The sequence below is a fragment of the Hibiscus syriacus genome, unplaced genomic scaffold, assembly GCF_006381635.1.
Source record: "Hibiscus syriacus cultivar Baekdansim isolate YM2019G1 unplaced genomic scaffold, ASM638163v2 tig00112206_pilon, whole genome shotgun sequence".
Classification (NCBI taxonomy): Eukaryota; Viridiplantae; Streptophyta; class Magnoliopsida; order Malvales; family Malvaceae; genus Hibiscus; species Hibiscus syriacus.
The window spans coordinates 1,056,460-1,078,111 of NW_024063267.1; the positions used below are offsets into that span (position 1 = coordinate 1,056,460).

At 34.8% G+C, this 21,652-nt stretch overlaps 3 protein-coding genes and 1 pseudogene across 6 annotated transcripts; 3 read left to right on the forward strand and 1 right to left on the reverse strand.

Annotated features, from left to right (window-relative positions):
- The first annotated feature begins 451 nt into the window (after positions 1–451).
- Positions 452–1,728, forward strand: LOC120175388 (annotated as a pseudogene).
- Positions 1,729–4,335: 2,607 nt separating this feature from the next.
- Positions 4,336–8,046, forward strand: LOC120175616 (calcium-dependent protein kinase 26-like). 3 transcript variants are annotated; one of them, XM_039182222.1, is made up of 9 exons: positions 4,336–4,422; positions 4,696–5,510; positions 5,683–5,826; positions 5,913–6,065; positions 6,167–6,282; positions 6,571–6,738; positions 7,002–7,226; positions 7,503–7,651; positions 7,886–8,046. In XM_039182222.1, exons 2-8 carry the CDS (start codon positions 4,760–4,762, stop codon positions 7,623–7,625), a joined length of 1,680 nt encoding a protein of 559 aa, XP_039038153.1. In that variant the 5' UTR covers positions 4,336–4,422; positions 4,696–4,759; the 3' UTR covers positions 7,626–7,651; positions 7,886–8,046. The 3 variants fall into 3 exon arrangements, 2 of the variants coding, with proteins under 2 accessions (XP_039038153.1, XP_039038152.1); XM_039182221.1 differs by having other exon boundaries at positions 4,408–4,504; XR_005521263.1 differs by lacking the exons at positions 4,336–4,422; positions 7,886–8,046 and adding an exon at positions 7,753–7,774 and having other exon boundaries at positions 4,760–5,510; positions 7,503–7,695.
- Positions 8,047–14,558: 6,512 nt separating this feature from the next.
- LOC120175617 lies at positions 14,559–16,368 on the reverse strand. 2 transcript variants are annotated; one of them, XR_005521264.1, is made up of 3 exons: positions 16,043–16,368; positions 14,750–14,973; positions 14,559–14,708 (listed from the first exon to the last, which is right to left on the reverse strand). XR_005521264.1 is itself a non-coding variant. In XM_039182223.1 (2 exons), the coding sequence occupies exons 1-2, from the start codon at positions 16,220–16,222 to the stop codon at positions 14,800–14,802; spliced, it is 354 nt and encodes a 117-aa protein (XP_039038154.1). In that variant the 5' UTR covers positions 16,223–16,364; the 3' UTR covers positions 14,559–14,799. The 2 variants fall into 2 exon arrangements, 1 of the variants encoding a protein (XP_039038154.1); XM_039182223.1 differs by having other exon boundaries at positions 14,559–14,973; positions 16,043–16,364.
- A 2,941-nt stretch (positions 16,369–19,309) lies between these two features.
- LOC120175522 lies at positions 19,310–20,745 on the forward strand. Its single transcript, XM_039182131.1, has 2 exons — positions 19,310–19,765; positions 20,505–20,745. The coding sequence occupies exons 1-2, from the start codon at positions 19,383–19,385 to the stop codon at positions 20,743–20,745; spliced, it is 624 nt and encodes a 207-aa protein (XP_039038062.1). The 5' UTR covers positions 19,310–19,382.
- Positions 20,746–21,652: the final 907 nt, after the last annotated feature.

Here is a 21,652-nt window from a genome sequence, read left to right on the forward strand (position 1 = left end):
TTGTCGTTGGTATATCCGAACGGTGAAGATGTTACCCACGACAGTGTGACCAACATACTATGGAGGCAGTTTCATCCAACGGCGGACGATGAAGATTGGAGAGATGAAACCCACGACGGTTGAAGACTATTTTTGTAAATTTACGACAATCGGAACACTTTTTAAGCATAAAACGGATGAAAAAAGTGGCACGTCAGAAGGATTTAACGGCGTCGTTGGTCAAAGGGTCACATTGAATTTTTTTTCGAGTTAGACACGTAAATCCAAAAAAAACAATAGGATCATATTATTTTTTATTTAAAAGCTCGAGGGACTCTCATGTCTTTTTGCCTAAAAAAATGCACTAACCTCAACTAATCACTAATCGGATACAAAATTTAACCAAGATTTAGGGTTAGCTAACCAGTGTTATAATATGGGCTTAGCATCTCCAAAACCCACCAAACCAACCACCGCCGTTACTCGTTTCCTGTTACTTTCACTAGAACCCTAATTTCCCAAAAGCTTTCATCCTTCTTCCATGGCAGTCTGCTTCCAATTTCAATCCCCTCTAAAACCCATCAACTTCCCTGTATCCACACCCAGAAAGGTCCCCCTTTTGAGATGTAAAGCCTCATTTTCAACCACCAGCACTACAGAGATCGAGCCAGTCTTCACCTCTGTCAAGTCCTTCGCTCCAGCCACCGTTGCCAATCTCGGCCCGGGTTTCGACTTCCTCGGCGCCGCTGTTGATGGCCTCGGAGATTACGTCTCCCTCAGCATCGACTCTTCTGTCACCCCGGTCACGTTTCGATCTCTGAAATCTCTGGGTCATCTAAACTCAGCCCTAACCCTCTTTTCAACTGTGCTGGCATCGCTGCCTTTGCCACTATGAAAATGCTCAACATTCGATCTTTCGGCCTTTCACTTAAGCTTGAGAAGGCTTGCCTTTAGGCAGTGGACTCGGTTCCAGTGCCGCCTCCGCCGCCGCCGCCGCAGTGGCTGTCAACGAACTGTTTGGTGCTAAACTCGGAGTAGACCAGCTGGTTCTGGCCGGATTAGAATCGGAAGCCAAAGTTTCCGGTTATCACGCTGATAATATTGCTCCGGCAGTCATGGGAGGTTTCGTTCTAATCAAAAGTTATGATCCTCTGGAGCTAAAACCCTTGATTTTCCCCCAAAATCAGGAACTGTTTTTCATCTTGGTCAGCCCGGAATTCGAGGCTCCCACGAAGAAGATGCGGGCGGCTTTGCCTGCGGAAGTCGGGATGCCGCACCATGTCTGGAATTGCAGCCAAGCCGGTGCGCTGGTAGCTTCGGTGTTGGAAGGTGATGTGGTGGGGTTGGGGAAAGCATTGTCGTCGGACAAGATCGTGGAGCCGAAACGGGCGCCGTTGATTCCGGGAATGGAGGATGTGAAGAAGGCGGCGATCAAGGGTGGAGCTTTTGGCTGCACGATAAGCGGAGCTGGGCCCACGGCGGTGGCTGTGATTGACAATGAAGAGAAGGGGAAGAAGATTGGACAAAAAATGGTGGAAGCTTTTCTGGAAGAAGGGAATTTGAGGTCGGTGGCAATGGTTAAAAGGCTCGATCGAGTCGGTGCTAGACTCATTGAGAGTGTTCCCAGATGATGATCAAAAGCGTACATTTACTTTTGATTTCACAAGTTTCATCCATGTTGTTGTTATGTATGAAAGCTCCATTTTCATGGCTATGAAATAAAACCTAATCTTTGTGATCTTTACATTATGTCTTGGTAAAAACATTTACAATACTTGGAGAAGATTATGAATCAAGATCAACACTTTTACTCACTAACTCAGTTGTTCTTAATCTGCTTTGAACAATGCCGGTTGAGAATATGCGATGATTATGTCACGAATCCAGTACACAAGGGAGCATATGGCGATGCAGATGCCGTGGACCGGTGTGGGCAAGATCTCAACACATATATCTTGTGCTTTGAATTTCCTGATGCAGAAGATATCCATTGTTTCAAGGTAAGATTTGTTATCATTCAAACAGAACTCGAAAATAAAAAATGAATACATTTACTAGATGACAATAGAGAATACATGATATTTCTGCGTGCACAAGTTAGAGGAGTTTTTTGGGTCTATTTTTGGAAGAGAACAAGCAGACCTGTAGAACAATAAGGCTAGATTCTCCACATTACCTAGCCTAAAGCACCCTTGACTCCTGGTTCGAAATTTCAGCGGGAAGAACCATAGCTGGTCCGGCCCGACGCTGCTTCGATCCTTGGAAGAAAGAGCTAACTGACTCACCAAAGCAGCAGCATGGACATGGCCGTGGCCTGCAAGGGCATCAGCACCTGTCGGAGACATTACAGACCTCTGTCTATATCCATGTATGCTCTCTTCGTGAAATGCTGTTCCCTTTTTTCCATCTCGGTCTTCTGTCTAGGACCATTTCCCTGCGTGCCACCACCAGTCCCCATCATTTGCAGGCATTTGACTGTGGTGTCTCATGCTTACAATACTTTCCTGGGCAGCTGGAACCATGTCCTTATCCACATTGAACCGCCGTGAGATCAAAGGAGTCGGCACATTGTCATCAGATTGCTTGTCGTCACTCTCCCTGATAACACTCTCATTATACTCTCCGGTTCTAACTGGTTGACAGATCCGACCGTCCAAGAAAGACGTTTGGCCCACATAACTTGATTCAATATTTTCCGGCAGATATATCATTGTGTTTAGAATCCTGGTTGATGGGGCTAATGATGTACTCTTCCATCGACGTTTCACCTTCATCAGCGTATAACTTCCATTCAATCATTCAAACGTTTTAATGGACAAAGAATCCCACACCAAAAAAAGGGAAAGCAAAGTAATTTCTTTAATAGAGTCGTCGATATTCAACTTATTAAATATTAATCGATTAATTTGAATTAAATACTATAAAGATCTATAACATTTTAATAATATTCTTTGGTCGATATTCAACTTCTCTATTTCATGCACGAACCAAGAGGTCACCGTGATAAAAGAGTTGTTGTTATTCATTAAGGACATGTGTTCGACCACCATAGAAGTCAGAGATGTGAGTGTTCAATGACGAAAGGTTGAAAGACTATCCTTAAACTAATATTGTATTGTATTTACTCCATATTAATAAAAGAAAACTTTTCCATTTCGTTAGCTCTTTGAATTCTGGATTTGAACATAGATGTATATATATAAGTTATGTTTAACTTACACGAATTAAGTGATTTCAGTAGTTAAGAATTTATTGTTATCTATTGAGATATTAAGTTCGAGCACCGTGTATATAATTTTTGAAAAGACTGAAAGTTTATGTATTAAAACGAATCAAAATTTATAGTTTAGGTACTAAACACATTAATTTTTTTATAGCGAGTTACTAAAATGAAATGAAAAACTAAATGTTAGGTAATGGTTTTGGAAAAAAAAAAAAGAGAAACTTTAGGTATTAAAACGAAATAAAACTGATAATTTAGATACTAAATACGTAATTTACCCTTTAGTCTAATTACAAATATAGAAGGTCAACGAGAAATAAAAAACGGTAAATTAGTCAAAGTGAAAGTTGGCATGCACGGGGAAACTTAATAGTTCAAACTATAAAGTTGCTCGTAAATTGCTAGTTTGAAGACAGCTCTATTATTTTGACCAAAACAACCTTATAACACATGATCTAAGCCCACCAACCTTTTACTCCGCGTGAATGATACGCACCAATCAAATCACTACGAACTCAACGCTGTCGTTATTGTCCAACATGTGATTAAAGGCTAAAGCTCAGGAGTGAGCATCAATGGTTTTACCCTTTAACCATGATTGGAAGAACAGTTAATTAACTAATATTTGTGGTTTAATTTCGGAGTGAACCTCTTTACTTTATGAAAAGATAGAAATCAGTCCATATATTATATAATTTATCAAAATTTGATCATCATACTTTATAAAAAATATAAATAATTAGTAAAAAACATGAAATTAGTCCATTTAATTTAGTACTTTACAAAATTGAGAAACTAATCCAATTAGGTACTCATATAGTTTCTTGTTTTATCTATTATTTTAATTGATGAGACCATCAATTCAATCTGATTCGGACAACCATGCAATTTTTTGTGAACTACGACGATAGGCTGATAAATTGAAATATAAGTATTAAATTAAAAATTTTAGAAAATTAAGGGGTGTAAGTAATAATTAAGTCCATATATATTTTGTTGCACCGAATACCGATATTTCGCTGGTAAGAAATAGAAAGCCGCGTTTTTTGAACGTGAAAAAGGGCAAAAAGAAAGGAAGAAGAAAGAGAGGAGAGTCAACTAGCACTCGGCAAGCACGATAGTTCTTAGAAACACACAGCTGGTTCCTATTAGAAGCCATCATCTTTAGCCATTTCCTTCAATAATATAATTTTTCTTCCCTTTTTTGCACTCCAAAACTGGTACTTCATCTCTCTTTCTCTTTCCCTTTGATTGATTTCTATGTTTGTTTAGATCTTTTGGCTTCTTTTAGCTATAGAAAAGGTGCTGACTTTGTTTACTTTACATAACTTATTTGGTTGATTGCGAATCAGTGAAAAGTTTGTTCTTTTTGATTTTGATGCTCTGATCTGATATGGGTTTCTTTTGATGCTTAGATTTCTGGGTTTTGCATGAAAATTTCTGGGGATTATTGGAAGTTTACTTTTATTTTTGTTCTTCTTATGTTTTGTTAGTGTAAATTGATGAGATATCATTGGATGAGGAAAACAGTGTTGTGGGGGAAATATTGATTGTTTCATGGGCAATACATGCCGTGGATCTTTCAAGGGGAAGCTTTATTCTTCGAATCGCACCGCTAACAACGCTTCGCCCGGCCGATCGAATTCGACCGCCGATTATTCCCCTTCCACTGTGAACTCTCAACAGCTCATTGCTCAAGAATTCTCTAAAGAGACCACCAAAAGGGACCCCAATTTGCCCCTCATTATCCCCACCAACAAGAAGGACAACAGCATGAGGCCCGGTAACGATCACCGGGGTTACTATGTTTTGGGTCATAAGACCCCCAACATTCGTGACCTTTACACTTTGGGTCGAAAGCTAGGACAAGGGCAGTTTGGGACTACTTACTTGTGTACCGAGATCTCCACGGGCGTCGAGTATGCCTGTAAGTCGATATCCAAGAGGAAATTGATCTCCAAAGAGGATGTTGAGGATGTTCGGAGGGAGATTCAGATAATGCACCATTTGGCTGGTCATAAGAACATCGTGACGATTAAGGGTGCGTATGAGGATACTTTGTACGTGCATATCGTGATGGAGCTTTGCTCAGGAGGTGAACTGTTCGATCGCATTATCCAGAGAGGGCATTACTCCGAGAGGAAGGCGGCTGAATTGACTAAGATCATTGTTGGGGTTGTCGAGGCTTGTCATTCGCTCGGGGTTATGCATAGAGACTTGAAGCCCGAGAATTTCTTGTTAGTTAACAAGGATGATGATTTCTCTCTCAAGGCCATTGATTTTGGACTCTCCGTCTTCTTTAAACCAGGTTTTTGACGCCTTTAATCCACTACTTGTTCTCATTTAGTAGGCCAGTTACTCATCTTGCTTAAACCTGGTTCGAATACTTAACATTTCATAATTGAAGAGCCAAATTGCTAATTGGATCGATCTCTTCTTAAATCAAGTTGATTGACATAATGTGTGGCTTACCATATTAGGCCAAGTTTTTACCGACGTGGTTGGCAGCCCGTATTATGTTGCTCCTGAAGTACTCCTCAAGCATTACGGACCAGAAGCAGATGTATGGACTGCAGGAGTTATACTCTATATATTGCTAAGCGGTGTTCCGCCGTTTTGGGCAGGTATTTATAATGTTTTATGATTATGTACCTCGAAGAGTTTTTATGTAATTCTTATACTTACGAGTATTTTCCTGTCTTTTCTTCAGAAACACAGCAAGGAATATTTGATGCAGTGTTAGAAGGACATATTGACTTCGATTCGGACCCATGGCCCCTAATATCGGATAGTGCAAAAGACTTAATCCGAAAGATGTTATGCTCTCGACCTTCAGAGCGGCTGACTGCTCATGAAGTATCATGTATGTTATATATGCCGCCTCTCAATTATTATCTAAGTTGGTGTTATGAACTGACAAAAAAGATTAACTTCTCTATATATCTTTTCTTTCAAATCGTTTAGGTCATCCTTGGATTTGTGAAAATGGGGTTGCTCCTGATAGGGCACTGGATCCAGCTGTACTTTCTCGCCTTAAACAATTCTCAGCAATGAATAAACTAAAGAAGATGGCTTTACGGGTAATATTCTTGAGATTGTGAGAGATGGAATGGGATATATATGTAAAAGAAGTATCTTGTCAAATAAGTCGCACAATGTTTTCTTTGTGCCATGAAGGCCTAATATGCAATCAACACAGCAGAAGCTAGCTATTTGTCATTAAACAAAGAATGTACCATCGTTTTTCTCGAATATTTCCCTGCCCGAGTCGAGCATGTTTTTTGCGTTCGATATTTTTGAGTTTAGTCTAAAGCACATTGGAACTTCATGTTGGATTTAAACATTCTCTGCCCTCTTTTTACTATCAGGTGATAGCTGAATGTCTATCTGAGGAGGAGATTGCTGGTTTGAGAGAAATGTTTACATCTATGGATACCGATAACAGTGGTGCAATCACATTCGATGAACTCAAAGCCGGTTTACGAAGATATGGATCTACCTTGAAAGATACGGAGATAAGGGGCCTTATGGATGCAGTAAGTTTGTTTCAAAGCGGATTCGGTTCATTTTCCTTTTATCTTATCTTACTCCATCCTGCTAATTTTTGAGTCATTCATTCATTTATTTTCTTTTTCTTGCTTATTGTACTTGCATTGCTTTGTATTCATATGGTCTAATCGTCTAAATGTCAACTTATACGTGTTCATAAATATGTGGTTATACCGCTTGTTACTTATTTCCCGTGTTAATTGCATGTTTGCAACCGAATCATCTGTGCTCGTTTAATTTGCGTTCTTAGGCTGATGTCGACAATAGTGGGACCATTGATTATGGAGAATTTTTAGCTGCAACGGTTCACCTTAACAAACTAGAGCGTGAGGAGCATCTCGTTGCAGCTTTCAGATACTTTGATAAGGACGGAAGTGGCTATATTACAGTCGATGAGCTTCAGCAAGCTTGTGCTGAGCATAACATGACCGATGTTCTGCTGGAGGATATAATTAGAGAAGTTGATCAAAATAATGTAAGTCATCTTACCTTGACGATTGGATGGTAACGATATTCTTGAGCTACCTAGTTTGTTTCATCGAACTTTATTGTTGTTTTCTTATATCATCTAGCATGGTACTGGTATTAACAAGATGTGATAACATGTCCATTTACATTAGACAAAGTTGTGGGGTTTGTGCGAGCAGATACTCGATCCTCACCGCACTGTTTTCTCGGTTGGAACAGTTCTTTTTTCCTTCATTCGATGATTAAGTTTCGATTTCCTGATACTACTGCTTTTCATTTTCAGGATGGAAGAATTGATTATGGTGAGTTTGTTGCCATGATGCAAAAAGGCAATGCAGGAATTGGTAGACGAACCATGCGGAACAGTCTGAATATAAGCATGAGAGATGCCCCCGGTGCGCTATAATTTCCAGCCACGCACATCGTGTACAGGTATCTTCCGTCTAGCTTCGTAGAAGCATCGTATACAAACACACATACGAGATAGTTGAACCACAAGTAAAATAAAGCAACGATAACTCCGTCAGTTGTACGGAATAACAATGACTGAAAAACTCCGGTACTGTTGCATTGGTGTTGCATTATCATTAAAGGTACCGAGTCCTCCCGTACCGGACCTTTTGACCTTCTGCGACTTATATTGTACTGATGTCGACTTGTTCGCAGTTTGTACAGAAAAGCCAGTAGGTGACAAAGCGTTCGGGAGACAGTTCCGGTTCCTTGCATGCTCCGGGACTTTGTGGGAGAAGAAATGGTTGTGGGAGGTTGTTTGTTGGAGTATTTAGTGAGATGCCATATTTGACCAATCATGGGGTTTGTGGAAGTGTTGAAGTTATTGAAATTACCACGTCATTAGTTGTCTTTAATTGATGTTTTTGTGTTGATTTCTTAAGGATTTGCAGATATTTGTGTTGTGAATCTGCTTCATTTTTCTCCTCCTTTTTTCAGCTTTATATCCCAACATATTAATTTCCATGGAAATATGTCATTGGGTTATTAAATAATGTCTAACTTCACGAACCAAGTAGTCTTCGTGGTAAATAAATTGTTATTATTTCTAGAAAATTCGGGTTTAAGCACCGAAAATATTAAACGTGTGAGCGTTTAATGTTTAATTAGATGAGACGATAGACTCTTTTAAATAGTGTTAAATAGTATATATGTATATATATATATATATATATATATATATATTTATTGAAAAGATAGTATATATATTTTTACTTTTTATTAAACTTGGGTGATTACAAAATAATATGTGCTTTAAATATTCTAAATCATTTGATAATAAACATTAAATCATAATGTTATAACCGTTGACGTTTAAATCTATGATCTTTAAAAACTATAATGATTTATTTAACCATCAATATAAGTTTGTTCGTGAAATATATATATATATATGTGAATTTAATAATAATAATAGTAGATAAAAAAATATGAAATGCAACGTCATCAATACATAATAAGAAAATTGATTTTCAAAGGAAGTTGTTGTCATTATTTATTAATAAAATGGGTTAACTACATGATTGATCATTTATATTTATGTTTTGTCTATTTTTTCCTTATTAATTTCAAAAAACATAATACATGGTCATTTTCTTTTTTATTTAATTAATATATGATTTTTTTGTTTTTATTTAATTAAAATGTGATCACCACGAGTTAATTACCGGTAACAGATAACATATTAGGTGACGTGGTAGTTAAATATTTTAGTATAATCACACATTTAGTCTCTGTTATTTGTATATTCTATCAACTTAATCTTGTTTTTAAATGCCACATATAGGACTAACTTGAGAGAATACGTGAATAACAGAGACCAAATATGTGATTATATTAAAATATTTAACTACCACGTCACGTAATATGTTAACGACAGTTAACTCGTGGTGACCACATCTTAATTAAATAAAAACGAAAGTGACCATTTATTATGTTTTTTAAAATCAATGAGAAAAAATAGAGAAAAAATAAACATAAGTAATCTATCGTGTAGTTAACCCTGTTATATTTGTACGAATCAACCATAAGATATTTGTTAGTTGGCAAAACTTGGCAAGAAGTAATGGAGAGCACATGTGCTCTTTCTTTACCAACAAAATAGGAAGAAATTATCAAATATATAAATTTTTTAAAGAGATTTTATGTTATTTTACATTAATTATTCATTTTAATATCGTTTTTATTTAAAATTTAAAGTTTTAAGATTTAAAAGTTAAAATTTTGAATTGTATTATTTGAAACTAAAAAAAAATTATATCAAATAAATTTTATATAATTTACATATAAGTAATAGTCTAAGTTTTATATATAAAAACGATAGGTGTTTAAAAGGTCTTAATTGTATTTTTATTATATATACTATAATTTTATCTTTGTTCTTTCTTTCAAAAGTTTGATAATATTTTTATGTTACTTTCATGACATAATAAATGTTTAACAAAATTTGTCAAAAAATGTTTAATAATAATTTGTTGATACTTTATAATAATATATAGTTATCTAATTCTTGCTTTGATTTAATAGGTTTATTTGATTCGACAGTATCGTAAAAATGATTATTAATAAATTTTTTAAATATAAAAAGATTAAATTTATTGAATTATTTCGAAATAGAGCAGAATTGATAGATTGTCTAAGTTTTAGAGGCTAAAAATGTTAATATATAACTTTTTTTATTAAAGTGAAATTATTACAAGATAATATATGTATTAAATAATTTGACGGAAACGCTTAAACACATATGCAAATACTGGTACTCGAACTCAAGACCCTTAAAAACAATATTCATTCCTTTAGCCATTGAGATAACTTGATTCATATATATATATATATATATTAATTTTACAAATATAATGACTTATTTGTAATAATAATTTTAAATAAATAATTTATTTATAACATTTAAAAAGAGTACTTCTTTTGTTAACTAATATACCCATAATTAAGTAACTATAGGGTAGTTTACCCTTTACCTTCCTTACTAGAAATTATTTTATGAATCGAGCTTATTATATCATCCGTAGTTTTATTAATGAAATTCATCAATTTAAAATAATTTACAAATAGTTATTTATTCTTTATTTAGACGTACGAAAGAGGTGAAACTCCACTTTGAATGGGAAAAAACTAAGACGTACGAAAAAGATGAAGACCTACTTTAAAATAAATTAAATTGTTAAATATTATTGATTGAGACCACAACGATAATTATGCAACATTTGCACCGACGTTTACAGAGAAAGAGATACAATATGTTCGTGTAACTCTAAAAACTACACCTCCGTAACAAATTAGTAACAGTAAATATTGGCAAATTCAAAATCTCATACAAACCCAGAAACTAGATTTATGTAACAATATTTATACAATTCAATCCTGCTGGAGAAAAGCTTATAGTGACGATATTTTTTTTTGTAGCTAATAGATGTTTCCAAGCAAAATCCAAATTAATGAAAGCTTAAACCCAAGAAAGAACAAATACAAAACCCATAATTCTACAGCGTCTTTGATCCGAAAATCTTGAAGCAATGAAGCTTTATTGACGGTGGAATTCAAATTCGTCAAGACTCAACCATAGGTGTAACTCTTTCCGTCATCGAAATTCTTGGAGTAATCTGAAGGATTGTACCTGTACGTTTGTGGGAGGCCAGTTTTATGACGAGATCCCACGAGTTTTCTGACCTCAGATCTGAGTTTATAAAAGAAGTGCCTCCAACTGCCTTTGTTATGGCACCCAAGGATCCTGGTTTCTTCCTCGTTCATCTCGATGTCTTTAGTGAAAATGGGTTTTTTGGAGAGAACCCAGGACCAGCCCCGGTTCCACCAGTTTCTGATCGAGCTGCCGGCGTACTCTCCCACGGAAGACAGGGATTTTGACCGGGGGAATGTCCATGATTTCGCATCCGGCGAAGAGGTGGGCTGTAATTTGAGGGATAGAGCGGAGAGCCGCCGTCGTAGCCGCCCTGGGTGGTCTTTGGATTCGGTTTGCGATACGGGGAGTGCGGTATTCTTTTGGAAGCTTTGAATAATGGAGCTCATGGCTGGTCTAATGGCAGGAAAATAAAATGGTTTAAAGAGATTTAACGACGGCTGATAATGGTGGCGTCGCTGCTAAGGGAAAGTAGAGAAGTAGAAGAAGAGAAAGAGGTGAAATGTTGGTGTTCACAGCCTGCTTTTATTCTCTTTTTCTAAGGGAAAGATAAACTGTAGAAGTTGGTGGTGACCGTTATATTAGCTAGACCAGGGTCGAATCAGGGGCCAATATAGAATTTTATATTAATAAAATAGGGTATATTACATTAAATACCACTGAACTTTTAATTTTATCTAGTATAATACTGAACTTTTATTTTTGTTTCAATTATACCACTGAATCGTTAAATCATTAATGGTATGATGACATGGTTGACGATTGTTGATGTAGACACCTCACTAAAACGACGTCGTTTTGATCCGATTGTTAATGATTTTACAGTCCAGTGGCACAATTGAAATAAAAAGTAAAGTTTAGTGCTATAACTGACAAAATTAAAAGTTCAGTGGTATAAACGATACAATATCTAAAGTTTGATGGTATTCAAAGTAGTTTACCCTAATAAATATAAAAAATTATATTAAAAATTTAATGGTATAAATTTAAGATTTTGAAGTGTGAAATTGGATCATCAATCAAAAATATATAAAGAAATATTTGAATAAAATGACTATAAAATTTGGCTTAATATACTTTTATGTGTTTAAACTACACCTCAAATTGACTTTTGACGTCTAAAGATTTTTTTCGTTAAAAATATGTGTTTAATGTTTTCTTCGTTACACTTTTAGGTGTCTACCGTTAAAAAGCTGTTAATTAACACATGTCACGTTTATATTTTTATTTTAAATAAAATATTATTTAAAAATCTGAATGTGACATGTGTCAGTTAACAGTTTCTTAACGGTAAATACTTGCAAATATAACAGATAAAACATTATACATCTATTTTAAACGAAAAATTACTTATTTTTTGTGGTAAATTAAGTTGTGAAATTAGATGGTGATTAATCAGTAATCAAGGTAGATACACCGTCTATTCACATGAGATGATGCACATTATGTGTATAGTTAGTACAATACAATAATTCAGAGCAATGTAATAAAGTGAAAATGATTCGACCCGGTGTTGCATTTAAAAAAAAATCACAAAAACTAATTTAATTAGAGTCTTTTAGTAGTTTCGGACTTAATTGTAAAATAAAAAAAGAGTATGGAGATGAAGTTTCTAAAATTAATAATAGAGTGACTAAATTTTAAATGTGTGAAAGTACAGGGATTGAGTAGGTAAATGAATTGGCGACGTAAGGACAGATAAGAAACAGGGTGGAAATGAATTGGCGCGGCTATAGACGTGGGAGCACCACATTTAGCGTTCAAAATTGGTGTGGTTGCTTGGCTTATTAGGCAAATTGTGAGAAAAATGAAAAAGAAGAGGTAAAAATGCATTTGAGGTCACTGTAATTTAAAAAAAAAACTAATGAGACCCTCGTATTATTTTTCTCAATATGATCCTCAATTTTTTCTCAATATGATCCTCAAACTCAGAAAATAAATTCAATGGACCCTTGACCAATATTTTTCATGGTTGATCGTTACGGTGCTAACATGAGTGTCCACAATGCTTACGTGACAGTTCACGTGATTGATAACGTGATGGATAACACAAAAAATGAGTTAAATTAGTAACTCAAATATGATAAAAAGACTACCACGTCAGTATCGTGAATTACCACAACACCACCATTAACTGCCATATCAACATCGTGACAATCAACGACGAAAAAAGTTGATCAAAGGATCACAATAAATTGATTTTCTAAATTGGAGGATCACATTAAGAGAAAATAACACAAGAATCACATCATAAAGACATAATGCCTTTTCGCCAAAAGGAAAAGAAGGAAAAATAAGGATGTTAAAGAATTATTTAGAAAAATTAGACAAAAGTTAAGGAAAATGTCTTTTATCTTATATTAATTTTGAGTAAAATTATCGTACGTCATGATAATTGTTATCGATCTAGAGAAATTAAAAAAAATAAAAGGACCAATTCAAAAATTTCACACTTTCATTGAATGTCATGAAATTATTCAGAATTTTAATTCGAAAAAAATTATCAAATAAAGACGTGACATTATCATATATCTTTTACAACCACGCACTAGTGGTTTAATTGAATTTTGTAAAAAATATATATATCTCTTGTTAAGGTAAATTCTACATTTAATATTTAAACTATCAATTTTGATCCGTATAATACTTAAACTTTTAATTTTTACAAAATCATATATAAAGTTTAATTTCTATTTCATTTTAATATCACCGTTCAAAATTTAACGTTAAGTTTTGATTTTTTTTTTGAAAGTTTAAATATTAAAACATTAAAACTGATAGTTTAGGTACTAAACGCGTTAAGTTTTTAAAGACATGTGCTAAAATGAAATAAAAACTTAAACTTCATGTAAAATTAAAAAAAAAAACTGAAAATTTAAGTATTAAAATGAACCGAAATCGATAGTTTAGGTACTAAATGCATAACTTACCCTATTTTTTGGTACTATTTGGGTTTTGAAATATTTATCAAATGAGTTGGTATAACAAAGAAATGAAAGACGTTGTATTTTATATGAAACTGTTAATCAATCCATAACTTATAAGCCATCCTAATCAAAACAATGTACAATCATTTCAATCATTATTCAATTAACATTGGATCAGTATATCTACAACTCCATGCACAAAGATTATGCAAATCAAACTTCAATAGTTAAAATATGCAACAACCAAAAAGAAAAAGAAAAATCGGTCACACGAACTTGTAAAATTGTTAAAGAAAAAGCCACTAGTTAGTCTTATACATGATTCATAGTAAGAGATGATCAGCATCCAAGCTCTACATGCATAGACTAAAAACCAACCCCATGTAACTAGTTTTGAGACATCATTATTCATTACCGACCAAGCTCGAGTTTTCGATGTTCAAACTAAGTTTTCTAGGCCATAACAATAAGAGCTGAAACTATGTTGTATTGAATGATTAACAAGTTGAATATTGAGAAGTGCAGGCAGAGTTATCAAACCGAACCTTGTATTTGAAGACGCAATCGTATAGCCTTCCTCCAAGAAACCAGCCAACTTCTGGTGTCACCAGGCAGTCCGTCGGCTCCGGCACCAAATCTACCACTCAAACTTCATCTACAAACTGTGACCCCCGATGGGCCAAAGCGAACAATACTTCGTAGGTTGTTGTTGTTCGGGACTTTAATCATAAGAATCATCGGGGAAGAAATGTTAAAATGATGGCAACCTTGTTTATTTTGGTTGAACAGAAGCAACTTTTGATTTTGCTTTTCATCATTGAAAATGGAATATCATATACTTGAAACTGTCAATAGGATGTGTCCGAAAGCAAACCTACATATGTATATAATAATCAATGCATATAAAATGAATAAGGTTCTAAAAAAGGCAACCTGGCTGCAACAAATCTAGGAAAAGACATCAAAGCTTCTTCATCTTCTTCATACAAGCCTCATTTCTTTGCCTTTGCGAACCTGAGGCATCGGTACTTTTCGCCACTTACAGTGATTTCCAGTGCCCCATCTTGGTTATCTTGACTAGATGCTGTTCCCATTAGAACACTTTTCTCTTTTTCGAGGTTTTCCTTTTCCACCTTCAGCCTAGCCTCTTGTCGGGCAATCTCTGCCTGGAAGATAAGAGTTGTATTCCGAATAACAAAAACTAGTCGAGCAACAACAAGAGAACACCAAGCATACAAGTATGAAGAACTTTTCATAATGCCATTATGCTCAAGTCAAATACAGAGTTTACATCATTCATATGCATGCTAAACATACAAGGAATAGCCTCACCAATGACTATACACATACAGATAATCGAACCACGACAAGTTTGGGTTTGAATTATCTTTACCTAAATCACAATACTTTAAATCATTCATGAACATACAAAATATCGAACCATGAGAAATTCCAGATAGGAATTCTCTTTCTTTATTTTGAAGGTCAAATTGGAATTCTCTTTACCACGCCATGAATCTGAACTAATCACCAATGCTTGTTGGGTAGAGTGGTGAGGAGCTAAATGCCCCTTAAGCAAGATGTTGGGTTCTAGCCTTGGGGATGGAGATCATTCATGAATAATTTAGCAATGAGCAACTTGAGAAAGGAGCTATGATACTCGACTCAAGTACCAGTGTCGAATGCGAGTATTCGCCCGGCACTAGTATATTTGGAAGGTTTTTAATGGATTGTATCCTCGTATCTATGTCATACATCGGGCGCGGGTACCGGGTGTCAAAAAAATTGATTAGCCAAAGTAACAAATTAAAAGCATGGAAAGGGGTAAATGGTTCATGCAATTTACAGCGTATACAGTATACCAACATATAAGAATATACCCATTTCTACATTCCAATACTTGCAAGGCATGGGATGGGGATGCCTATGACTATCAACCTCACTTAATCAACATAATAAGCCAAGATTTTGAGTAAATTAGCGACTCGTTAAGAATTAACGAATTAAAACAATAAAAACCAATTATTCAGAACCCCAAATTCAAGATAAATGAAAAACACCCAATCATCAAAGACCGTCTTCAATCTGCATATTTATATGAACAATGGAAAAGCATAAAAACAGTTGTATAACGCAGGGTAATCAAGCGACTATTTTGATGCCAATTAACAAAAAAAAATCAATCAACTAAATTTTCCCGTTTTTTAAAATATGGAAAGGAAAAAGAAAGCAGACCTCGCGGCGAGAGAGCTCGGCCTTCCATGCGGCTTCACGCTCGGCGACTTCACGCTCGCGTTCCTCGATGTAACTTTGCATCTCTCTCTCCTTCATTATTCTGTCTTGTATATCGGCTTCCAAAGCCTCTTTCAGCTCCTCCACGAACTTATCCACCACCGCCTTAATTCTCAGCGACATCTTCGTGAAAATTCTAGTGAAACCGGACAACTGTTAGTTACTCCCAAATCAGTTTTCAGTTGGGTTGATCGGTCATCGAACGGAAGCCCCTTGTTCCCATGATTTTCAACGGATACTTTCCATTTTTTTCTCTTGTGAATAATGAATCGATAGAACCCAATACCCAATAAAGGAGAAACAACAGAGGAATAAGTTTATTTTTAAAAAAAAAAACAGGGGAATAAGAAAAGGTATTTCACCGAATCAAGGTATTTGGTAATGAAGATGAAATAATTTGCGTGAACTAGGAAGAAACCAAGTCCTAAACTTTTGTTTCTTTTATGGTTCAGGCCCACGTTGGGGCCTCATCTCATTTCAGCCCACCGTTGATGACCTTGAAAACGCTGCGTTCTTCCTTTTTTTTTGCGATGGAAAAAAGGGTTAATTACACAAGACATCCCCAATAGGAACCAAACTTTAAAGGCTTAATTGTAGAATAAGTGCACAAACTATACCACTTGTCCTAAATAGCTGCCCAAACTTTTTTGAATCATCCAGATGTCTAACGTTAACAACTTACCACTTTAGGTGCCTCGGCCGTAACGAAACACGTTTCATGTTATGGTAATTTTAAAAAAAATATTTAAAATAAAAAAAAATTAAAATTATATATTAAAAAACCTAAAAAAAACTTTAAAAAGAACCTCAAATCTATGAAAACTCTAATTTCAATCCCTAAACACGCGCCAATCGTCATTGTTTGACATCAATCAAACCTCCACCCTACGACAAGCCAAAACTGACCACACACGTCGTGTCTCCGATGAAGAAAATGATAAAATTATGACTCAAAACCACGTCTCCGACGAAATCAAACCCTTAAATTTGTGACACCCAAACGATCCAACGACACGTACGACAGTAAGGGAGACAACGTCAGATCAGGGAGATGTTAAGGGGGACCTCGTCGACGGTGGCCATGACCAATAAAAATATTAGGGTTAGGGTTTTGAATTTTTAGGGATTTGGGTTTTTTTTAATTTAAGAAAAATATGGTTTTTTTACAAAGATACTAAATTTTTAATTTTTTTAATTTTTTTTCAAAATTACCAGAGCTTAAAATGCGCCACTTAACAAGATTTTTTTAATGGTCATTATGGTCCAAGCACCTAAAATGATAACGTTTGTAATATTAGGTATTTAGATGATTCAAAAAGAAGTTTGAGCACCTATTTAGAATAAGTGGTATAAATTTGGCACTTATTTTATAATTAAGCCAACTCGATGAAAATTTTCCAAACTCAATGAGTTTTTATTCGATTTAATTTTATAAGATTAATTTTTAAAAAATATATATGTTCATGATAGATTTTTATTTATTTATTTTTTTAAAGGGATCGAGATCAAAGTAAAATTCAAGTAAGATGCACCTCCACCCAACAACAGAAGATAAAATTTTATGTTAAGAAGTAAATTTCCAAAATTTTAAGAAGAAATAAAATTATAAAATTTTAGAATCAAAAATAGATTTTAATAAAAATACATACAAAACTTAAAATATATAATAATTTTAAATTTTCAAAGAGACTCGATCCATTCATATTTGTAGACATTAGAGGAAGCAATCAAGCAAGCTTGTGAGCACAAGCAAAGCGAGCAATCTCCTCATCGGGAACAACCGACATGTAAAGACACCATTTTGGGATGTGTATTAGAGTCACCTAGACTCGATAAGTTCTAACCCGATCTTGTAAGGTATATTTTTTAGAAAAAAAGATTCAAGTTGAGTTAGGTCGATTTTTTTAATAATCATATCAAATTTGAGTTTAGAATAAAAATACATAATCTGAAAAATAACATGGTTATCCCTTATATTTAAAGATAGTTGTAATAGTACTATTCTCTCTTTATTTTTTTCAATTAAATTTCTATTTTTTACCTAAAAAAAAGAAATAATATCAAAATTAGTCTTCAACGTTTATCCGAACAACCACTTTAACTCATATTCAAATTTTTTTTATCACTTTAACCCTCAATGATTCATTTTTTTTTTGTTGTCAAAATAGCCCATGTCGGATAGAAACCGTTAGTTAATTAGTAATCAACTCATATTGCTGATGTATAATTTTTTACATGTGCTAAATTATTGATATATCATGTCATGTCTCCCAAGATAATGGCGTGATATGTGTTATGTCATCTAAGATGATGATATGACATGCTATACGTAATTAATTTAGCTCATGTGTAAATGACACATCAATAACATGTGTTGATTATTAGTTAGCTAACAGTTTTCATTCAACATGGGATATTTTGATAAATAATTGAATTATCGAGGGCTAAAATACTCCATAAAAATAAAAGTCAAAGTGACCATTTAGGTCAATGATGGGGGAAAATTTTGATATTATGTAATATATATATGTCAGGTCGAGTCATGTGAGTATTTTTACGTAAAAATCATATTGGGTTTCGAGTTAAATGAAGTCTTTCTAAATCTGTGTTGAATCAAATGAAATGGTAAAATGATCAAATTAAATTTGAGTCAACTAAAAATTTGATCCGATCTATATCCGTCCCTAATTTATACGTAAGAAATGAACAGAAATCAATTGTTTAATGTTATGTGTTTACCTATAACTGGATAAATTTCTCAATTTCAAAAAAAAAATGCGAGAATTAAGTTATGATACAACTTGCTTCTTAATTATAAAAAAAGAAAATAGAAGGATGAAATTTATAATTAGACCAGTGAATAATTCAACATTTATGTTTAATTTTTTTTAAAATAGTTTAAGGTGATTTAAAGATAATATATTTTTATAATTTTATGTTCAAATCTTAATCAATTTAATATTTCATTTAGAAAAATATTTTATTATATTTCAATCAAATTAATATTTAATTAATCTGTGATACATACTCTCATAAAATCTTGTAATACGTGTATGTAATATAATACTGTTATTATCTTGGATCCATCTTAATTATAATTAGTTTTCTTAAAATATCTTGATTATAATGATTTATATATTGTTTTATGATGCAGTGGATGCGGTCCCAAAAATCATGGTGCCATGACAAATATTTTCCCATCTTTCCTCTATAAAAAGCAATCAAATCTTTCCCGAAAGAAAAAGAAAATATTTTCCCAGGAAGAAAGGAAATCCCAGTTTTAATGGAGGACTGCATGAGACTCAGCATGAGAAAGCTCGCCCTTTGGTACACAAAAACCTTCAAACCCCTAATGACCCACGACGAGCTCGACCCCATCATGGCTACCATGGGCTTCGTCGGCCTTCCGCCGATCCAGGGAAGTTCTTCCGCCGTCGCCTGGAAGGAGTACGTCTACATGGCGGCGTCCCCCGGTGGTTCGTGGCGGTCCAAGTCTTCGACTTGCTTCGGTGCAACGCCGGGTGGTGGTGGCTGTGAACAGCCGCCTAGACCGAGGTTGCCTTACCCCAGGATCGATGGGCTCCACATTTACACCTACCGTGCTTTCCTCGACGCCGTTAACTTTTATCTCGACATGTGCGACATTTCTGAACTCTTCCACGTTAGGTACCTCATTGTTTTCCCTCTCTCTTTCTCTTCAACCAAACAGCCAATCCGTTTCTCTTTTCTGTTAATCTGGATTCTTGGAATATCAAATATGTCCACAACAGAATGTTTAAATCATTTGTTCCACATTTACTGCGTTTTGTGAATTCATTCCACTTGAGCCTAAAATGTATTTGACCTATTCAATTCTTAATTTATAATTTGTTTTAAAGGAAAAATTTTCCGGATTAGTATGACGATTACAGCGGTGATTATAACTTATATAAGGTAGTATCTATCCAGATTTTCTCTTAATTATTATAACCGGTACATACTTTGTATATGTAGTTGATCGAATCTTAAACTTCTATATAGAATAATATTTCTTTAATCACGTTTATATTCGATTTTGATCACTTAACGGTTGATATAAACATAGAGAAAATGAGAATTCTGGATAATATAAGTAAATACGTTTCTTTGTGAGCAAGTTTCAAACTTGTTAAATGAAAATTAAATAAATGCAAGAGGGTTGATGTATATCATATAGTTTTTTTCAGTCTGAAAGAGGTGTGCAGTGCAGTGCATGTGTGTGACCCTTGGGGATTTGTTTAATAGTTTTAGCAGGCTTTTATTGAAGCATCTCAACAGGCAAATTCATGCAGAGTCCTGGATATTATATTAGGTTAATGTTTCTTGAGCTCCATGACTTTGTATTAAACTAATAGTTTTCACTGATTTTTTTGGGGGGTGGGAACAGGGGAATGCCGCTGAACCGGAGCCACGACCGGACCCGGAAATGGCGGTGCATGGAGGAAGACGACGGCGTGTTTGTGTACAGGGAAGGGACACTGGAACAAACGACGTACAACGTGTATCACTTCAACAAGGTGAACAACACCGCCACCGGCAGCGGCGGTGTCATTCGAGACAAAGGAAACAGCAACAACAATAACGTTCCTGTTAGCTGCTTTGTTCAATTGAAGGATATTATAGTATGAACTAGAAAACGCGACTTAGACTACCAATGTTGATGTACTTTCTTTTTGCCCCTTGGAAACGATGATTTCACATTAAAAGAATATGAAAAGGAAGAGAGATTGTAGGAAGGTTGATTTTATCTGGTATTGGTCTTGGTTTTTGGGCTAATTTGGACTCGCCGTGATACTTCATTGAACCGACAACCTCGGCTCCCTGTGGCTCTCACATGGTGCTTGTTTGTCGGTCTCCGACAGTGACTTGCTTGATTCCGGTATTGGGCCTGGTTGTACAAGGATGCTCGACTAAATTTTAATATTTCTTTTCGAAATCACACCTTTGTTATCATTCCTCATATTACCGAGCTTTGAGACCTTTAAAATTTCTGAAAATTTTGAGAACTTTATATGCCTGATCAGTTGCAATCTATTGACGTGATTACCGACATATTACGTGATTATCCATAAATAATTGTTATTATTTTAGACTTGATATCAACAGTAAAGTTTATATATAAATTATCATGCAAGTGTCTATTGTTCATCATATCTTCAATTTGAGGTTAGTTGATGTTATGAGTTGGCATAGAGCATGATTGTGTCTTCATGTACACATAATTATTTAGCTTTTGATATGATATTGGGGTTCAATATAGTTCAGAGCTACCAAGTCTCGAACCTCGTCAAGGATACATTGACAACCACGTAACCTTTAGGGGGTGTTTGGTTCAAGGATTGTGGGATTCCCATAGCATGGGAATCCCACATTCCCATGTTTGGTTGGCTGGGAATCTCATTCCCGGTAATGTTTTATTATCAATAGTAGATTTTTTGGGGTATATTACCGGGAATGTCATTACCTCCCTTCCCTTAGGTATTGTAACATTACCGGCGTTTTGGACTAAAATACCCTTAAATTTTTATTTTTTTT

What these genes read in the sequence shown, in the direction of transcription:
- LOC120175616 (XM_039182222.1), top strand. Translation starts at nt 4,760, where the DNA reads ATGGGCAATACATGCCGTGGATCTTTCAAGGGGAAGCTTTATTCTTCG. An exon ending in TAAGGGGCCTTATGGATGCA is followed by an intron (nt 6,739 to 7,001) that starts GTAAGTTTGTTT and finishes TTGCGTTCTTAG; the next exon opens with GCTGATGTCGACAATAGTGG. An exon ending in GAGAAGTTGATCAAAATAAT is followed by an intron (nt 7,227 to 7,502) that starts GTAAGTCATCTT and finishes TTTCATTTTCAG; the next exon opens with GATGGAAGAATTGATTATGG.
- LOC120175522 (XM_039182131.1), top strand. Translation starts at nt 19,383, where the DNA reads ATGGAGGACTGCATGAGACTCAGCATGAGAAAGCTCGCCCTTTGGTAC. An exon ending in TCTGAACTCTTCCACGTTAG is followed by an intron (nt 19,766 to 20,504) that starts GTACCTCATTGT and finishes GGGTGGGAACAG; the next exon opens with GGGAATGCCGCTGAACCGGA.
- LOC120175617 (XM_039182223.1), bottom strand. Translation starts at nt 16,222, where the DNA reads ATGTCGCTGAGAATTAAGGCGGTGGTGGATAAGTTCGTGGAGGAGCTG. An exon ending in CCGAGCTCTCTCGCCGCGAG is followed by an intron (nt 14,974 to 16,042) that starts GTCTGCTTTCTT and finishes CTTATCTTCCAG; the next exon opens with GCAGAGATTGCCCGACAAGA.